Raw genomic sequence first — 21,167 nt, 5'->3', positions numbered from 1 at the left:
AGTGAAGTTCCAGACATGAACAACAAAGTTGGTGCTGACCCAGAGCCTGGTGAGGAAGAAGAGGGAAATGATGAAGTGGAGTTTGTTGAAGTGTCAGAAATCCTGGATGAGAATGGTGGCTTTGAATTTGAGCTCCCAAAGCATCAACGCTGTGCTTGCCATCTCCTCAACTTGGTCTCCACAGTTGATGCTGAGAAAGCAACTTCCAACGACGGATACAAACGAGTGTATCGCTCAGCATTCGGAAAGTGTCATGGGCTGTGGAATAAGTGTGGGAGATCGGTTAAAGCAGCTGAAGCTGTGGAAGAAGCCTGCTCGCTCCAGTTGTTGCGCCCAATTGCCACCCGGTGGAACTCTCTGTTCATGGCTGTGGAGAGGCTGCTCAAGATATTGGAGAAAAGGGGGGAGCCGGCCCTGAGAGCTGTCTGCACTGAATTCAACGTTCCAATGTAGGTTTAACACCACAATTGCACATTTGTTTTTTTTTTTTACTTTAGGCATTTCAAAAATGGCAGATCTACAAGGTCACAGTGTTTCACTAAGTGTAGTGCTGCAAGCTTGTACATCTGCTATTTTTTTTCAACCATTTTTGAAAATTCTTGAATGTTTATTTTTAACACAAATCTTCTCTCCTGGTAGTACCTGGGGGGGGTCCCAGTACTTAAAGGGTTGTTTTCTAACATATTGTTTTATTTTTGCACAGGTTCAGTCTAGTTGACATCACATTCCTGACAGAGTATGCTGCCATCATGAGCCCAGTGGCAGCAGCCATCAACATCTTGCAAGGAGAAAAGAATGTGCACATGGGGTGGCTGCTTCCGACGATAACCTGTCTGACTTCCAAACTGGAGAAAGCAAAGATGCCGCTGAAGCACTGCAGGCCATTGGCTGACGCCTTGCTAGCTGGCATAAAGAAGCGCTTTGATTGCATGTTTATGGATCCGGAACTGATTGCAGCTACAATTCTTGTCCCCAAGTTTAAAACTACTTGGACAAAAGACGAGGCTACAATCAAACTGGGTGAGCACATGGACATAATGCATTTTAACTTGTGTGAGTGATTCGTAGTTTGCAACGTTAGTTTAGGGAGCATACACTTGAGAGGTTAATGCACTGCATTGTAGTATGTGGATGTATACACTGAAGTGGCAATCAGCTGACCAATTTGGGAGGGGTATTTAAGCTACCCTAATTGTCTGATTTCCTTCTGCATATGCATTCCTGGTTGTTATGACTGTATAATTGTGCTGAGCAGGGAGAAATAATGCATCAGTTTGAACAGCAATATGAAATGTATCTACTTTTTGTATTCTCCATTATATTATTTTTGTTATTTCAGCTGTACTAATGGTATTTCACCTTCCCTGTATTTCAGGAATGGACTACATCAAAGAGCACCTGGAGGATCCTTTGCTGACGGATGTCGCCAGTGCCAGTTCATCGGATGAAGGAGACTTCTTTGCAGGCCTCACGAGTTCGAATGTTAACCAAGACGGGGCCATACAACTTGATGGATACCTGGCGCTTTCAGCAGCAGAACAAATGACTGCATTGAAGTTGTACCCCGCTCTCTGCAAGTTGTCAGTCAAGCTAAACACTCCTCTACCTGCCTCTGCAGCCTGTGAACGACTGTTCAGCACCGCAGGACAGGTCTTCAGCCCAAGAAGAGCACGGCTAGACTCTCACAATTTTGAAAACCAACTGCTGTTGAAGTTGAACAGTAGACTGATAAACAGCCAGTTTGCATACATTCAATCATAATTACATTGTGAGGCAATTCAGTATAGCACTCGTGGAGATTGTCATTTGAAAGATTGTCATTTAAAAAGAGTTGGTTTATGTAAAAATGTAAATATTGTGTTTTTTGTGTGGTTTTTTTTTTGTGTGTGTGTTTTTAAGTGTGGTTTTACATTCATATCACCATTATTTATTTAGAGTTGTAAGCACTTTAAAGTTGTAATAAAGCCACTTTTGACAGCATGACAATGTTGAGACTTCATTTCTTTGCAATCCTTTTGAAAAGAATTTTGTACTTTGTACTTTTGTACTTTTGTACTTTGTACTTTTGTACTTTGTACTTTTGTACTTAAGTACATTTTACACCATGTACTTTTAGTACTTTATTATATTTAATTTGAGGTACTTTTGTACTTTTACTTAAGTAATTTTCTTAATGAGTACTTTTTACTTTTACTTAAGTAATTTTCAAGCAGAAAATCTGTACTTTTACTTAAGTACAATATTTTTGTACTTTTTCCACCTCTGGTCTGTAAGGTCTACTAAACAAATGCCGTAAAGAATAGTAAAGCTGCGCTGGTTAAAATAAAAGTGCCCTGTCAAAATCTAGAATCCCTCTGTAATTTATTGATTACAGGTCTGGATCCGTACAGGACGGCGTCTGGGTCCGGACCCGGGCCGCGGTCCGTGACCTCTGCTGTATGTTGTCTTCCTGTTTGTGTCCTTTTAGAGATTATTTATTTTTATAGATCTTATAGATTTATTGATCAACCATTTTATGTATGCTGATGATCTGGCCATTGTTTCTCCCAGTAGTGCAGTGTTCCAACAACTGCTAAATATTTGCTCTGATTATGGGGTTGAATTTGATGTAAAATACAATGCCAAGAAGAGTGTTGTGTTGATATGGAGGACTAAGGAGGACAAGCAACTAAACTTTCCCCTCTTTTATTTGTCAGGTCAAATTATTTCTTTATGTAACTGTACTAAATACTTGGGCCACATCATTAATGATGAGCTGGTAGATGATGCTGACATGTGCAGGCAACGGCGGATGCTGTATGCTCAAGCTAACATGCTTGTCAGGAGGTTTCACTACTGCTCTTCTGAGGTTAAGATCAATCTGTTTAGAGCATACTGCACCCCTGTATATACAGCCCCCTTATGGATGAAATACACTAAAGAGAGTATGCGGAAGCTCCAGGTGGCCTACAATGATGCACTCAGGATCCTGATGAAAGTTCCTAGGGGTGGCAGCGCTAGTGAGCTTTTTAAGGACCTGGGGCCTCATCTATAAAGCTTGCTTGCGCAGAAAAAGCGCCTGAAAGTTGCGGAAGCCACCTTCTACGCAAATCCTCGGATCTAAAAAGAAAAAACTAACCGAAAAATCTGCTTATCTTTACGGCAACTCGGACCCTCCCGTAAGAATTTACTTAAGACACGGGGAACTGGCGACGCAGGGATTGAGGTGGTGAAATGAAGCCAGATTCATGTCATACTCTTAATAATGTCATCACATATCACAAAATATATCAGACTTAAAATAATAAAATAATAAAATAAAATAAAATAAAATAGCGCTGATCGTGTCCTCTGTGTGTGAAGCTCAGTCAGTCAGGACTCTGGTGCTGCTGGAGCTGCAGCCTCTTCTTCACCCGCTTTAGGACAGAACAAATGAGGGGCTGCGTTTAGGGGCTCCACGGAGCCCCTCATTTCTTCCCTAAAGGGACACAGATTTTTTTTCATATATATGAGTTTTACGCGCGCGTGAAACCTTTACGTGCGGGTGTATGGTGCCTAAATTAGGGTCCCGCGTTAAACGACGCAGAGCCTACGGCGTAGGGTACGCGGCGACGCGCACCTACGCCGTAGGCTCTGCGTTGGTGTAACGCAGAACCATAAACCCGCCCTGAGCAGCTCTGAGGGGAGACGGGAGAGGAGGAGGGGGAGCGGGGGGTGAAGCGGGGCTGCGGGGCCGTTCTCGTATCGCTTTCATACAGTGTCTTGATAATTCGCAATTTAAGGCTGAGCCTACCGTTAGTTTTTAAACTTTAAAAAGTAAGGGGAAAAAAAACATGATTTTGAAAAGACGGGGGGACGTCCTACTGTGTCCCCCTGTTGCGCCGGGGCACTCACGGCGTTTAGCGCAGCAACGGCGTGCTGCCAGATCGCTTTATTTTATTGTATACTATTTATATAGTTATTCTACCTTTTACTGTGACCACCAAATAATGTGGTTTTCCTGTCCTCCACATCATCTACAACATCTAGGTCTCCGTGAAAGTCAGTGTCACGGTGGCTGCTACTTCTAATTCATTCATCCCTAACAGGCTGCAGGAAGCCACTGAGCATGCTCAGTAGGCTCATCCATATGCATTTATGGGCGTGTAGAGGGCGGGATTAGAGGCGGATTCAGCTGCGCAGGTCTGTGATTCATAAAGGAACGTTGCGTGCAAATCTGCGTGCACATGGTTTTATTGAGGGGCCTCATTTAAAATGGACTGCGTAGGAGTCATACTAAAAGTGCACGTACGCTCAAAAGCCGAAAATGCCGGGCGCAAAAAAATATCCGGATTTATAAAACCGCGTGCACGCACACACAAAGCAATGTTCGCTTTATAAATCACAGTCCAGCTGGAAGGCTGCTCAGCTGAATCCGCCTCATATCCCGCCCTCTACACGCCCACTTCATACCAAAAATGGTATGTTTTTGTATATGAATGAGCCTACTGAGCATGCGCAGTGGCTTCCTGCAGCCTGTTTGGCTTCAGGATGAATGAGAAGTATCCAGCCACCGTGTCACTGAATTTCACTGAGATCTGATATTGAAATGTTGAGGATGAGCTGGAGGACAGGAAAACGACATTATCTGGTGGTCACAGTACAAGTAGAAAAAGTATATAAATAGTGGATAACATAAAGCGAGTGAGTAGCAGAACGCTGTTGCTGCGCTAAACGACGTGAGTTCCCCGGCGCTAAAGGGGGGACATGTCCCCCCGTCTTTTCAAAATCATGTTTTTGTCCCCCCCACTTTTTACAGTTTAAAAACTAACGGTAGGCTCACTCTGTGATTGCAAATCATCAAGACTCTCGATGCGAAGACGGGACGATACCCGCACCCCCTCCTCCCCTCCCCTCAGAGCTGCTCTTGACTGATTTATGGTTCTGCGTCGCACCAACGCAGAGCCGTACGCGGCGACGCGCACCCTACGCCGGACCCTACGGCGTAGGCTCTGCGTTGGTGTAACGCAGAACCATAATTCAGGCTTAAAAGTAAACACAACATGCGCGCACGTACCCGTGCATGACAGGCAGACACACACGGGGAGAAGAGACTATTTCTTTAATTTTTTTTTTTTTTAAACTTTATCCTTATGAACGCAATTGTTATATAGTCCAACTTTCCTTATTTTAATCAGAACACTTTCTTTTTTCCTCTTTGGCGTGGAGTAGTGGGCTCGGGGCGGCCGCCCCCCGTCTGCTCCACTAGTGGTCCTGACTGACATGAGCTTCCCACACAGAGGGACACAATCAGCGCTATTTTATTATAAGTCTAATATATGTTGTGATATGTGATGACATTATTAAGAGTATGACATGAATCTGGCTTCATTTCACCACCTCACAGCCTGCCTCGCAAGTTCCCTGTGTCTTAAGTAAATTCTTACGGGAGGGTGAGGGTTGCCGTAGGGATCCGCAGATTTTTCGTTTAGTTTTTTTAGATCCGAGGCTTTGCGTAGATGCCGGCTTCCGCAACTTTCAGGCGCTTTTTCTGCGCAAGCAAGCTTTATAGATGAGGCCCCTGAGCTTACCCTCCTTTCAAGCCTTGCTGAGAATACACATGTATAAGTTCAAGGGTCGCTTACATGCATCACAGAATGATATTTTAATAGTACTGACCAACCCTAGCTACAGCTCGGTTCGCTACCAATCGCACATGTGGAAACATTGGTACGCATGCCTTTTATAGTTTTTATTGCTTTTATTTATTTTAATGGTGCTTTTATTTGTTAGCTTATTTATACTGTATTATCATGTACTTTTTGTGTTTGTTGTATTGTATATTTTCCTTCACCCTCTTTCCCTGCTGACTACGGTCGATAATAAAGATTATAGTTGTTGTTGTTTTAATATATCTATTTTTTAAACCATGCACCTTAAAGAAGATTGCATTCAATTTTGTTGTACCTGTACAAATAACAATCAAGACATTCTATTCTATTCTATTCTATTAAGCCACCAATTTCTCCACTAAACCTCGTGTCCTCTTTCCTGTCAGCTGATCCCAGTAGCATGAGTAGGCTACAGTGGCGCCCAACGTAGGGCTGAGGCAGGATGACGGAGTGATCGGACCCTCGAGGCGGTGGCATCGCTAGCGCAGGGGCTGGCAGACCTGGCAGCCCTGCTCGGGAGCCAGGCGAAGCGGCGGACCGCACCGCTGGAGACGCTGGCAGCGCAGCAGCAGGCAGGGCGGGGTTGCCCGCTAACTCTATTCACGGAGGACAGGCCCTTCTCCTTCACATGCCCGTGAGGTGATGACGTGAGGTGAGCGGTGCTGGACCGTCTGAGGAGGCCCTCAGTGGTCCCCGTCGCACCTGTTCCTGAGGCGGACGCGGGAGCAGCAGTCCGCGGCGCGGGAGGTGCAGGCGGACCAGTTGCTGGAGCAGTGCTGCATCAGTGCTGCATCACCTGGACGCGCCGGTTTCGGTTCCTGGGGTGGTTCTATTAAGCCAACAATTTCTCCACTAAACCCCGTGTCCTCTTTCCTGTCGGCTGACCCCAGTAGCACGAGTAGGCTACAGTTGCTAAACTGATTTCTCTCCTGTTTACGTCTAAAAATATTCTCATGTCAAAAATCTTCAGACTTTTATAGACAGAAATTTTCTAAAATAAAGATGTTTCCTCATAGCAGACATTAAATATTTCATGAAGATGTTTTGGATTAAAGTAGTTTTGTCACATCTTTGGAGGATGATAACTGTATAAATGTGGAAACATCTCCAGTGGACTGACCTTAGAATCTTCAGTCTACAGTTTGGACTCTCCAGTCCACCAGACAGAAGCTTCACTCTTGAACCCTGCAGGAGGTTCTGACTCAGGTCCAGTTCTGTCAGATGGGAGGGGTTGGACTTCAGAGCGGACGCAACAACTTCACAGTGAGTCTCTGAGAGTTCACAATCAACAAATCTGTGATGGGAGAAATTATGATGTCAGTTGTAATAAAGTCTTATTTAAAGCCAGACTGAACACATCTGATGACATCTGCAGACTTTGTTTGGATTTGCAGATGATAGAGGGAAGATTAAGGCTTCGTTAACATCTACGTCTGTCATAGTCGTCTGATCCCCCAGTCTCAATGAAAACATCTGATTTAGGACATAAAACTAATTTCTTCTTGGATATCTTTCACTGAACATCTTGAATGAAAGAGAAAAATTGTGGAGCTGAACTTTTCTCAAGTATCTAGATAAAAGATCCTTTATGTGTTCATGTCTGTAAAGGAGAAAAGTGTTAAAGAACCAAAAACAAGTCCAACTGCATTCCTCTCAAAGTCTGAGAAAAGTTAATCCCCCCCACAGGAGTTACAGGACGGTGCAGGAGATAACAGAACCAGAATTACTACAATTAAAGTCCAAGTACACACGTGTCCACATAAAACTATTTTTAGGTTTACAGCTCTGAGCCGTTTAAACTTGTAAACTTCTTCAATAATCTCAATGAAAATGTTTGATCTGATGAATTCTCTGTAAAACTGGCTGTAAATTCACATTAACAAAACTCCCCGGTGGTTCTGATGTTTCATCTTTCTCCGTTACATAGATTCATCTCTGAGCAGCAGAAACATCAACTAGATCAAGTGTTTGAAACATGAACCTCTGGTTGACGTGACTTGAGGTGATCCAGAATAAAACAAACACCTGAATTCTGACTTCAAAAGTTTTCATTTTCAAGATCAAAAATAGATTTGAAGAACTGAACTGCTAACTGATGGTGTTATTGATCCATCTGGACTCACCGAGCCTTTCTGCAGTTCCTCACAGCTGGAATCAGTCTCAGTCCACCCATCCATGTTGTGCTGAACTTGTTCAGGTCGAACTCATCCAGAATCTCCTCCGACATCTGCAGCATGTAGGCCAGAGCTGAACACAGGATCTCAGAGAGTTCCTGCTCTGATCTGTTCTCTGACTTCAGGAACTCTTGGATCTCCTGATGAACTGAGAAGTCGTTCATCTCCATCAGACACTGGAAGATGTTGATGCTTCTGTCAGGAGAGAATCTCTCAGTGTTCATCTGCTTCAGGTTGTTGATGACTCTCTGGATGGTTTCTGGATCGTTCTCCGTCAGGTTCAGCAGACCTCCTAACAGTCTCTGGTTGGACTCCACAGAAAGACCATGAAGGAAGCGGACAAACAGGTCCAGGTGGCCATTTTCACTCTCCAGGGATTTCTGCATGACTCTCTCCAGGAAGTCATCCAGAGATGAGTATCTGTATCTTCCTCCCAGGAAGTTCTCCAGCACATCTGTGTTTCTGGTGGACCAACAGTGGAACACGTAGACTGCAGCCAGGAACTCCTGGATGCTCAGATGAACAAAGCAGTAGACGGGTTTCTGGAAGACCTCACACTCTCTCCTTAAGATCTGGGTACAAACTCCTGAGTACACCGAGGCCTCTGGGACATCAAGACCACACTGCTCCAGGTCTTCTTGGTATAACATGATGTTTCCTTTCTCCAGATGTTGAAACGCCAGCCTCCCCAGCTTCAGAAGAAAGTCCCTGTCAGCCTCCGTCAGCTCCTGTGGACTCGTCTCATGTCCCTCCTGGTACTTGTTCCTCTTCCTCTTCATCTGGACCAGCAGGAAGTGGGAGAACATGTGAGTCAGGGTCTTGGGCAGCTCTCCTCTCTGCTCTGTGGTCAACATGTGGTCCAGAACTGTAGCAGTGATCCAGCAGAAGACCGGGAGTTGACACATGATGTGGAGGGTTCTGGATGTCTTCATGTGGGAGACGATGCTGCTGGACCGTTCTTCATCCCTGAACCTCCTCCTGAAGTATTCCTCCTTCTGGCCGTCGGTGAAGCCTCGTGCTTCTGTCACCCTGTCCACGTGTTTGTGAGGGATCTGATTGGCTGCTGCAGGTCTGGAAGTGATCCAGATGAGAGCTGAGGGAAGCAGGTTCCCCTGGATGAGGTTGGTCAGCAGCACGTTGACCGATGAGCTCTGTGTGACGTCAGACACGACCGGACCGTTGTTGAAGTCCAGAGAACGTCTGCTTTCATCCAGGCCGTCAAAGATGAACAACGGTTTCCCGGCAGCCAGCTGCTCTGCTGTGAGCTTCTGGAACGATGGATGGAAAACCTGGATCAGCCTGAAAAGACTGAACTGCTCATCTCTGATCAAGTTCAGCTCCCTGAACGAGAGCAGAATCACCACGGTGACGTCTTGGTTCTCCGAGCCCTCGGCCCAGTCCAGAGAGAACTTCTGAACCGAGAAGGTTTTCCCAGCGCCAGCGACGCCGTTGGTCAGAACCACTCTGATGTCTCCACGTTGGTCAGGTAAGGCTTTAAAGATGTCCTGGCACCTGATTGGAGCGTCATATTGTCTCTTCCTCCTGGAAGCTGTCTCCAGCTGCCTCACCTTATGTTGGGTATCAACCTCTTCACTCAGTCCCTCTGTGATGTAGAGCTCCGTGTAGATCCTGTTGAGGGGGGTTCTACTTCTTGGTTCATCAGTTCCTTCAGTCACATGTTCACATCTGCTCCTCAGACTGGTCTTGTGTTCATCTAGGACCTCCTGCAGACCAGCATCTGCTGAAAGACAAGAAGAACTCTGAAACTACAGAACAAAAGTCTTTCCAGTTGTCAGAAATGATTCCATCAGCAGACAGAAGTTCAGTCTTACCTGGTACAGTTCTGCTCTGACTGGACGGCTGCTCCTCCACACCAACTCCTCTCCTCTTCCTCCCTCTGTGAACACATGTCTTCATCACTAAAGTCATTTATGACTGTTGTAGAAAAACATCCAGATGTGTCAACAGTGTCCAGAAGCTCAGGTGGTCTCAGAGAGTAAAAGTGCGGCTGCTTTTCTGTTTGAATTCAGCCTCCAGGCGCGAATAAAACTGATGCTTCCGGAAGATCAAATGTATTTATTTATTTATTTATATACATTTTATATTCATAAGTTTATGTGTATGCCAGTAGTGGAAGAAAGAAAAACACCAGAAAAACGAGGAAAACCTGTTTGCCTGGGCGAGATATTAGGATCCAGGATCAGATTCCCCTTTCTTCTTCCACTTATTCTTCCAAGCGTTTTTTCGTCCGTTCATTCCCGGACTGTAAGGTGCTTTTGAGTTTGTACATTCCTCCCCTTTAATCAATAGACAAGAAACTGCAGTTTTTCCTTGTCTTGGTTTTTCAAGCCTCATAAAGCAGGGGTTCTTAACCTTTCTGACCTTGGGGCCCAATTTTTTCAGTACAGAGTGGCCCGGGGCCCATTAAATATTAAAATTGTATAGCAGGGGTATTCGACTAAAACTTTAAGAGGTCCATTTAGAGAAGATTTACTCAAGCATCATAACATCATAATATATATATATATATATATATATATATATATATATATATATATATATATATATATATATATATATATATATATATATATTATTTGTGTGTATATATTCAAGTAGCCTCATAGTTGTATCAACATCTGCATCTGACTGTTATATTAAAAAAAAGTACATTTCAAAAATATTTGCCACTTAACATGTTTAACTTGAATTACACATATTTTTTTCTCTTAAAAATAAAATTTATTTTATTTTATTTTTCAAATGCTATCTTATTTTATTTCTCTACCAGCAGTTTGAATTTCCCATTTTCTTTGTTAATTGTCTCAACACATTTTTATAATAAATGAATATAAACACATCTTAGCAATTGAACAGTTTTGCAGTTTGTCTTTCTTCCCCTTATAATCTTATGCCTCTACTTTCTGTCGTTCAGTGAGAGAACTGAGCTCTAACTTCTCCTGTCAGGACTTTAAATCTGGTCTGGATGGTGTCAGGTTCTCATACACATGAGAAGGTGCTCATATTTAGTTTTAATTATGTCCATTGTGGAGAAAGCTGCCTCACAGCTGTATCTGGAGTCAAACATGGGTGTTTTAAGATTTTATTTATTTAAGATATTAAATTAATCAGTTGTCAGGACTCAGCGTGTCGGGCTTCATCCGAGCCTGATCAACTGCGACGGGCACGAGCCCGCAGCCCTCCGCGCTGCAGCCCAGTCACTTTCCGATGCTTTTGCAACAACAGTCCAGTCCAGCAGACACTTCAGCCCGCGCATCTTCAGCAGTAACGACGGAGCCTGCTGCCGACCGAGCGGCAGCCGACCTCCGCGGCCGCGGGGACGCGTCGGCTCCCGCTCAGTCGGGCGGTTCCTCCGGCTCTCCTGCCCGCCTCTCCGGCCCACCTCCCCCGGGAGTCTCGTCTCCTTCTCGGCTGCGAGCCCCAGGTCTCCCCGTCCGCCCCAGGTGTCCCGCCCAGAGCCGCCGCCGGGCAATCACTGGCAAATCACGCCCCCCTTCCCCCTTCTCATTGTGGCTTCAATTACGTCCGCCTTAAGCCTGAATTATGGTTCTGCGTAAATCGACGCAGAGCCTATGCCGTAGAATCCCTGATCCTGGCGGATCTAAACATACTCTGTGCAAAATAAATTATTTTTTCTGTAAATACACACCATTTCTCTTACTATTACACGTACAGCTAGCTCAGTGTCTTCTTCTCCTCATTTGGTCGGGAGTTGCTATGCAGTCCCGCGGCCCTCGCGGCCCACACTTTCAAAACTGAATTCTTTTTGCGGCCCTCTAGAGGGCGCTCGCGGCCCAACGTTGGGCCGCGGCCCTATGGTTAAGAATCACTGTCATAAAGGATGGATTTTCCATCTTCTGACACTTGGAACGTGATCTGACAAAAGCACCTGGGGCTTTGTTAAGGTACAACTGGTGCGTTACATTTGTAACTGGAAATAAAAGATTTATTAATATAGAAGGAGTACAATAGGAGGTTTGATAGGATTGATTCTAGTTTATAAATGAAAAATGTATTAAAACTAAATCCCATGCAATTATATGAAAGTTTATGTTGTTTTATATTTAATTTATCTATTTATTACAAGCAAAACATCTTTCATTGTTAGTTTTTAATGTCATGAAGGAGTACTAGAGTCCTAAAACTGCTGCAGACTCTCCTGGATCGATCTGGAGAGCTGGTTTCATCCTGAACCAAACTCTGGTCTCTGAACCAGCAGGACCACATGGTTGAGGAACACAGAAGACTCCGTGGTGGAAAAACAGGAACCAGAAGGAAAAAGTGATGTTTGAAGAACCTAAATCACTAAATAAAACACTGTAGCACTTGTACTTAGAAGACTGCAAAAGAGTATAAGCTACTAAGACCTACTGTAGATTCTGAGGATCAAGAAAGAATATCGTTTTTAATAAACAACTGACAATTTTATTACCCCAACACAAAACAAAATATATACAGTATATAATCACAATTACAGTGAGTGGAAAAATATAACCCAAAATAAAATACAGCTCTTTCCTTCAAACTATAAAATAAAATAAAGAATTCACTTCTAATACTTGTCCAGTTCTTATTGTACTGGTAAATGTTCTTTTGTGGTTTCTTGTGCTGTTCCGTGTCTCTTATGTACACTACCCGGGTAGGTATAAGTGTAGGTGTTATTTCCTTAGCTGGGAAATCCTGAGTTCAAGATGATCTTGTCAATCCCTACAGCAGCTGGCCAATCTACTGACAGGAATCTCCAAAGCATCGTCCGTGGGTCTGGCTCGCCATCATTTCTGAAGACTCACTCATAAAATTGAAGGGGGTCTCAAAAAAACCAGTTGGAGTTCCGTCAATGCAAGCGATTTGCTCAGCACTACTGCACCATACAGCACTCTCTCCCGCACACTTTATCGTCTCTTCTATCCTTTTTTCTTTATAATTTCACCTGTACTCATTACACCTTACTGTTCACATGCAAGGACACTCTCTTTCTTTTTTATTTTTCCCGCATGCCCGTTAATTACATCGCACACCAGCGGAGGGTCGGGTCTGCCGTTCCAACGGGTGCTGCCGAGGATCAAAAAACTGACTTGCGCAGCGTTAACCCTTTAGTGACCATACACTTTTAGTGTGTGGGTTACACCACCATGAACAGAAAATATAAAGTCATGATGAGTCATAGAATCAGTTAACAGCAGTTGTCTTACTCTGTGTCTGAGGGTCCAGGTTCTTTACCGAAGAATAGAGGAAAATCTTTGAACCGGTCACTCTTCATAGACGGACTGATGGATCCTGGAGACTCTGGTCTCTCCTCCTCTTCCTCCACACAATCATCCATCTTCTGGACTTCAGTCATTCAGAGACATGAACCACAAACACCCACCATCTTTGAATCTGTAGACAGAAACCTTTTTAGAACACGACTAAGTCATGAAATCAATTTAACAACTTTCCCTGAAGGACTTTGTCAAAACTGGTGAGGAGGAAGAAAGAGGTTTTACTGATCCTGACTGAAGCTGAGTCTCCTCTAACCTGATGCCAACATTTCTGTCCAGGTGGGATCTGTGAAGCCGAGTCTTCACCTGGAGAAGATATTTACTGTTTCATTAAACACTCTAAGAAAGACTGATGAAGTCATCCAGGAAACCACTTCTTCACTGATTCTCACTAAAGAGCCCCAACCTGAACGTTACCTGCTCCTGTTCAGTTTCCTACACAAAAATATCATAATATTTTTCTGAGATCATAAAACCGTTTTCAGGAAACAGTTGGACTTCAGATGTTGGTTAGTTTAACCATGAATTCTACTTTGTTAGCTCAACGCTAAATTCCTTTGTTTAATCGGTGAACAAACCCCTGAATAACTCGCTGAGAAACAGACTGACAAAGAAACTTTGTGTTAAATTCAAGTCTCAGAGAGAAGAGTCTAAAGTTCTGAAGAAGATAGAAACTAGGAGCTTAAAAAAGTCTCAGTTAGTGAAATAAATCAAACTTGAAGCTGGAATCATGATCTCAAACACACGCACGCACACACACACACACACACACACACACACACACACACACACACACACACACGCACACACACACACACGTCAGAGGTTCATGGTGGGGAGGTGTGGTCGTCTATGAGGAGGAAGAAGCTCCTGTTTTAAATATCAACAAAGGTAACATCCAGAACCCCCCGCCTTTATACCCTCATGTAATGTCAGAAAGTCATGACTCTTAAACCTGAAGTTAGCTGGATATCAGTTACTGCGTCCTCAAAAATGTCCCAACAACCTCCAGAGTCTCTTTTCCTGATACAGGACCAGATACAGGTCTGAACAAGAGTCCTCAAGGACACATTTATCTGACCATAAACTATTAATTCTTCGAACTAGTTTCCGTCTCAGACACTTTAACAGCAGAAGAAAAAGGAATAAACACTCACCTGGTCTCCTCTGCTGCTCCGTCCACGTCGACATGGACTCTGAACTCTGAACTTTGAATCTGTCAGGTGTTTTTCACCTGCTGCTGCTGCTCCTCCTCCCCCTCTTCTTCTTCCTCCTCCTCCTCCTCCTCCTCCTCCTCCTCCTCCTCCTCCTCCCTCCTCTTCCTCCTCCTCACTGTATTTAGAGGAAATCACATGACCACTGATGAGAGAGTTTTACAGTCTGACTCAGACACTTTATCAGCAGCAGAAGAAGAACCTGACACACGTGGAGATGACGTCACGGAGCAGATAAAACAGGGTCGACAGCGACGGCTGGTGATTTTCATAGAACCTGCATCAGCTGTCAAAGAGCCACGTTTTGGATTCTGGGAGAAAGAACAAGAACAGAATCATCAGGAAAGAACCAGATGGACCTTAAAATGGTTGGTTTTGCTGCTTGCAGATGTTCAGATGTTCTCCAGAGCAGAGACGGCTGCAGGAGACGGCAGAGCCAGGACTGTTCAGCTGAGCAGCCGGTATTTGACATGTGGTGACGGAGCTCCGGTCCTTCTGGACCAGAGAGGAACCACAGACACAGAAGCTGCTGCTGAGGTGACCAGCACATCTGCTGAGGTGACCAGCACATCTGCTGAGGTGACCAGCACATCTGCTGATGCTGGACCTCATTTGAACTCTGACACCCCCATAGAAAATCCAGGGAGCAGCTGTTTCAGAAGTCACCACGTCAGTAAAAAGAGTCCACCGGTGTGAAATGTGTTGTCAGTATAAATACAGCTGGTCTGTGAAGGTCTCAAATGTGAGTTCATATTATTCTAAAGCATATACATTTAATTCAGTATGTATTTCATTGTTTCATGGATCCTGTAGTGGCTATTTGTCCTCCAGGTGAATTATAACAAAATAAATAAATAAAACAAAATATTTAACTCAAAGTATCAAACTAAAATAATCAAACGGCCACTGAGACACCTAGGGAGTGGATTTACGCAGGATACAGAAAGTCCATTGTCCAGGCAAAAAATAAAGTTTCCAAAGGTTTATTTTCCTGGCAAACAAACGAGCAAAGATCTCTGACGCCTCTCTTGCCCTGGTAAAAAACCATCTGCCCTCCCAGGTGCCTGGCTCACCTGTGTCTGCCAACCCATATAAGTAATCTCACCTGGTGCGCTCCAGCTACCCAGTACGTTCAAAATAAAACATGTTTAAGTAACAAAATAAACTTAATCAATACTAAATATCATAAACAAATTAAAAGTGTATTCCCAAAACTAAACCACAAAAAACTAACTAAATAATACATGATTAAATAATACAAAAATGACAAATAGCTCCTACACTCCGGCCCCTAATTGTGGAAAGTGTAAACTCACAATTACAGTAATTTCTAAAAGGAGCTATTTTCTTTATCTCTCCCTAACTCTAACGGGGGGTGATTCTTCCGTCTTCTTCTGGAATACTGTAAACGAAACAACCAGACAGAGTATAGAGAAGTAAGGGAGAAAGAGAGAGAATAATGTCCATGATCCTAAGCCGTGGCCTCCAGGAGCAGGCAGATCTTCGTTACAGGCCGCTCCAAAACACTGGTCTTAGTTTGAAGGCACACAGAACGGACCAATCCTTTGGCATCAGACTTGGTACTCAGAACTCGGCCCATCATCCAGGATCCTCTGGGAGCTGTAGCATCAGCGATGATGACAATATCTCCTGGAGAGAAGTTTCTTCTTGGCCTTGTCCACCGTTGTCTTTCTTGCATCACAAGTAAGTACTCGGATATCCATCTTTTCCAAAAGAGTTGTGCAATATACTGTACTTGTCTCCATCTTTTCCTTGTGTATAGATCAGTCTGTTCAAAGAGTCCTGGTGGAAAGATGGGTTTTCCCTTTAGCAACAGAATATGATTGGGTGTAAGGGCCTCAAGGTCATTGGGGTCATCAGAAACTTTTGTGATGGGTCTGTCGTTCAGTATTGCCTCCACCTCACAAAACAGCGTCTGCAGGGCCTCATCATCCAACGCCTGCTGTCCGACAACCGAAGAAAGCATGCTCTTTACTGAGCGAATCAGACGTTCCCAAATACCACCTTGATGTGGGGCTGCTGGTGTATTGAAGCTCCATTTAATCCCATCTTGAACCAAAGCACCTTGAATCTTCTCTTCATTCAAAGCAGCAAGACTTTGCTTCAACTCTTTGTTGGCTCCAATGAAGTTTGTGCCGTTATCAGACCTCATGCTTGACACAGGGCCTCTTCTGCAAACAAATCTCCGCACAGCATTAATACAGGAATGTGTATCAAGTGTGTGTGCCACCTCCAGGTGCACTGCACGACTGGTGAGGCAGGTAAACAGCACTCCATACCTTTTCACAAGGCTTCTTCCTCTCTTGACCTCCAGGGGGCCAAAATAATCCACTCCGACATCTGTAAAAGGAGCCTTGTCTGGCATGACTCTCTCCTCTGGTAAGTCTGCCATCTTCTGCTCTCCAAGTTTTCCTCTGTACCGTCTGCACACTGTACATTCTGTGATTGTCCTCCTTGCAGCAGAATTGGCACTGATGATCCAATATCTCTGTCGAAGCCGATGCAACATGTGGTTTCTACCAGCGTGTCCAAGCTGTTGATGGATATGACGTAGAATAAGCTGGGAAACATGCATGTCTTTTGACAGGATAACAGGATGCTTGATTTCTGATGGTAATGCCAATTTATGAAGACGACCCCCAACTCTGAGAATGCCGTCGTCCAGTATTGGATCCAGCTTGTACAGTGGGCTGTCCTTGGAGATGTTATTCAAGCCACGTGTCAGTGAGGCAATTTCATTCTCAAACCTGTACTTCTGGACAAAACGAAAGATTGCCTTTTCTGCCTCCTCATAATTTTCCGGGTTCAAAATCCTCCTTCGAAGTGTGGCCTTGAAGCTCTGAAGTTTTTGTTCCACAGAATTTTTAGCTCCCGTTTCCTTGTCACTCTCAGCAGCCTTAAACTCCTTTCTCTTTTGGCTCAAAAGCAAAAGAACTATTTTAAGCTCAAGGAACCAGGCAACAGATGTTTTAAGTCTCCTCCATGATGAGAAGTAATGAATGAGGCAGTCTGTGGGATCTTCTAAGTGCTTAACGATGGCATACACTGCTGGTTCTTTTTTGACCTCCGGGTCATCAGCAGGAATCACAGCTGGCTCAAAATCAGGCACAGGCCACTCACTCTCTGACAAACGGAGGAACTCCGGGCCTTTAATCCATCTTCCATTTGTGAGAAGCTCTTCAGCAGTCAATCCACGTGATGCTTCATCTGCAGGATTGATCTTCGTGCTCACATATTTCCACTGACCAACATCCGTAGCTTCTCTAATAACAGAGACTCTGTTGGCAACGAAGGTGTGGAAACGTCTAGTTTCATTGCAGATGTACTTTAGGACGGTCGTGCTATCAGTCCAAAACATTGATCTCTCCAGCTGCCACTGTAGCTCCTTTCGCAACATGGCATCCACTCGGACAGCGAGAACTGCTGCTGTGAGCTCCAGGCGAGGAATGGTGATTTGCTTCAGGGGAGCAACTCTGGCTTTCCCCACAAGAAATCCCACGTGCACTTTATCACCATCTTCCACTCTCAAGTAAGACACTGTTCCATAACCAGCTTGACTTGCATCAGAAAAATGATGGATTTGCGCTGTCACAAATGTGCCAAAGTCATGAGGTTTGATACAGCGTTCAACTGTGAATGCATTCATCTTTTGAAGATCGCTCAGCCAATCAGACCATTGCTTGGAGAAGGAGGAGGGAATTTGTTCATCCCACATCAGGTTTCTTCTACAGAGTTCCTGCAACATTAACTTGGCTGACATGGTGAAAGGAGCCAAAAATCCTAGCGGATCATACAGCGAGCTCACCACAGACAGAATTCCTCTCCTAGTTTGCTGCCGTTCCTGCACTGAAGTCCTGAACATGAACTTATCAGACTCAACACACCATTTCAATCCAAGCGCTCTTTCAACAGGAAGCTGCTCTGTGTCCAAATCCAGTTCTTTCATCTCTGTCGCTCTAATGTCACTTGGAATTGACATCAACACAGACCGGCTGTTCATTACCCATTTTTGGAGACTGAATCCTCCCTTCCCACAGAGTGCAGTCAAGTCCTTCACCAGTTGAATGGCATCTCCCCCCGAGGCTGTGGACTTCAGGCAGTCGTCTACATAGAAGTTATGGTTGACGGTACTTATTACTTCAGGGGAGAAATCAGACGTATTATCCTCTGCAGTTCTTCTCAAGGCATAATTAGCGCAACTTGGGGATGATACAGCTCCAAACAAATGTACCCTCATGCGATATTCTGCTGGTTCTTGGTCGGTGTCGCCCTGGGGCCACCACAGAAATCTGAGGAAGTCAACATGCTTATCAGGTACCTGCACTTGATGAAACATAGCATGGATGTCTGCCATAACTGCAACAGGCTCCTTCCTGAACCGGATGAGGACTCCAATCAGAGAGTTGGTTAAGTGTGGTCCCTGCAACAGATGCTGGTTCAGTGAAGTTCCTTTATATATGGCCCCACAGTCAAATACAACTCTCAATTTTCCTTTGGTAGGGTGATGTACTCCGTGATGGGGAATGTACCACACTTTTCCATCATCTTGTTCCAGCTGTTCCGTGGGTACCAACTCAGCATAACCTTGCTCCAACATGTCACTAAGAAATGAAGTGTACTCCTCCTTGTACTTGACATCTTTCTCAAATTTCCTCTTCAGGCCTTGAAGCCGCTGCATTGCCACACAGCGATTGTTTGGTAATGCAGGATCATCTTCTCTGAAAGGTAAATCAATGCAATAATGTCCACTTTTCAGTTCTGTTGTACTTTGCACAATTTTCATGAATTTAATGTCTTCTCTTGACATTTCCAACCGTTCCACTGATGTCTTTTCACTGAAATCATGGTTATATTGACTGATGAGCATTTCTTGCAGATGTTCCACAGAGATACGATTCGTTGTGACGACGGAACAGCCCGTCTTGACTCCACTGCTCTTTCCACTGCGTAGTGGTCCATTAATTACCCAGCCAACTCTGGTTCTGACTGCATATGGTCCTTCACTCTGGCTGTTAATCAGCTCCCAGGGTTCCATCACTTTAGGAGCGTCTGTCCCAATGAGCAGATCCACCTCTGCATCCAGATGGTGAAGTTTTATGTTCCTCAGATAAGACCATTTCGCAATATCTTCTTGCTGTGGAATGTTCAGTCTTGATACTGGCATAGTCTCTTGAGTCATAACATTCGGTAACTCAATAAAATCATCCACATCCATGCCAGACACTTCCACACCAGACAACACAGTGGTGCTCACAATTTTCTTCTGCGCCATGGTTCTCAGTAAAATTTTGGCTGGTTTGCCTCTCAGGCCCAGTCTCCTTGCCAGACTGACAGTGCAAAATGTACCTGAACTCCCAGGATCCAAAAAAGCATAAGTTTGCACAACCTCATTGGTCATCTGACATTTCACCTTTACTGCAACAATGGAGAAGACAGCATCATCCTCATCACCGGCCCCTATAGCTCCACATGTCTGAGAAGATCCAGGTGAAACACTCGGTGGAGAGCTCACAGCTTGTGCGTCCTTTAAGGATGTACCTTTATCCTTTTCCTGAATGTGAAGGACTGATGGATGCTTCTGGTTACACACAATACAGACCAAACGACTCCTGCAGTCTTTGCTTCTGTGACCAACTCTCAGGCAACCAAAACAAATTCCATTTTCCTGTATGAAACTTATCTTGTCCCGATGCATCTTTAACTTGAACTGTGAGCATTTATCCAGAGAGTGACTGTTAAGTTTGCAAAGTAGACAACACTTGCTATAGTTTTGGGCAGAGGAAGACTTGATGTTACTGTCCATGTCGATCTTGTTGTTTTCCTTTACTGCGCAGACACTGGTGGCAAAAGCGCTTCCATTTCTCCTTTGCTTTGTGTGACTGACATTGGGGGCTTTGCTGCGGCTGACAGGTGACAGATCTTGAATATTACCAAAAAATGGGTCAGAGAGGATTTTGACTTGTTTTTCCACAAATGTCACGAGGTCAGTGAACATTACTCTACATCCATTTTGCTCCTGCAGATCACATGCAACGCTCCTCCACTTCTCCCGTAGCTTGTAAGGAAGCTTCATCACAATGATTATGAGATTGGAGGGCATATCCAACTCCTTCATGTACATTATCTGCTGTGTTAAATTGGAGCAACCTTGAAGAAACAGAGAAAAAGATTGCAGCGCTGGTACATCCTCTGTTTTAATGGGGGGCCAATTCAGAATTTTTTCCATATAAGCAGAAGCGATTTTATGTTCATTGCCAAAATGCTCCATCAGCAGGAATTTGGCCCTCTGATAACCCACACTTGGGGGCAAATGCTGACAGCTCCTGATAAGGTCTCTTGGCTGTCCCCTGGTGTATTGTTCCAAAAATGACAAGCAATCACTGGCATTGTTAGTTTTTCCTTCTACACAGTTTTCAAAGGATCTCATGAAGGAATTAAACTGAAGAGGGTCACCATCAAACACAGGAATATTTCTCACAGGCAATGCAGATGTTAGATTTTGCTGAACCAACAGTGCAGTGATATCATTTTGCCTTTGCATGATGTCCATAATATCATTGCAGGGGTTATTGTTGTGGGGTAGATTCAAGGTGTTTGGAAACATTTGTGTTGTTTGAGTTTGACTTATTACTGGGCCAGTGTCTTGTGTCGTTGCTGCTGGTCCAGGCCTGACATTCACTTGGGTGTTGGTTGTGAGTGATGGTCTGACGTCAGTTTGCGTTGTTGTTGCATCTACAGGTCTGACAGTGACATCCCGAGCTATGGGAGCTTTACTTTGACTGTTATTTGCAGCATCCTTTTGTGGAACAAAATCATCCGCATGAAGATTCAGCGGACGTGTTCCTG

At 44.3% G+C, this 21,167-nt stretch overlaps 1 protein-coding gene across 1 annotated transcript in view; it reads right to left on the bottom strand.

The window, feature by feature from the left end:
- LOC133423392 (NACHT, LRR and PYD domains-containing protein 14-like) overlaps positions 1-18,999 on the bottom strand; it is a 43,104-nt gene extending 24,105 nt beyond the window's left edge. The window contains exons 1-5 of the mRNA XM_061713573.1: positions 18,851-18,999; positions 16,601-17,878; positions 9,637-9,701; positions 7,754-9,545; positions 6,751-6,924 (exon numbers count right to left, since the gene is read on the bottom strand). Coding sequence (XP_061569557.1) covers positions 6,751-6,924; positions 7,754-9,545; positions 9,637-9,701; positions 16,601-17,878; positions 18,851-18,999 — 3,458 coding nt within the window. The remainder of the gene's footprint in view (positions 1-6,750; positions 6,925-7,753; positions 9,546-9,636; positions 9,702-16,600; positions 17,879-18,850) is intronic.
- Positions 19,000-21,167: the final 2,168 nt, after the last annotated feature.

This window comes from Cololabis saira, chromosome 22 (assembly GCF_033807715.1).
Source record: "Cololabis saira isolate AMF1-May2022 chromosome 22, fColSai1.1, whole genome shotgun sequence".
Taxonomy (NCBI): Eukaryota; Metazoa; Chordata; class Actinopteri; order Beloniformes; family Belonidae; genus Cololabis; species Cololabis saira.
This window is presented reverse-complemented; position numbering and strand designations above follow the sequence as displayed.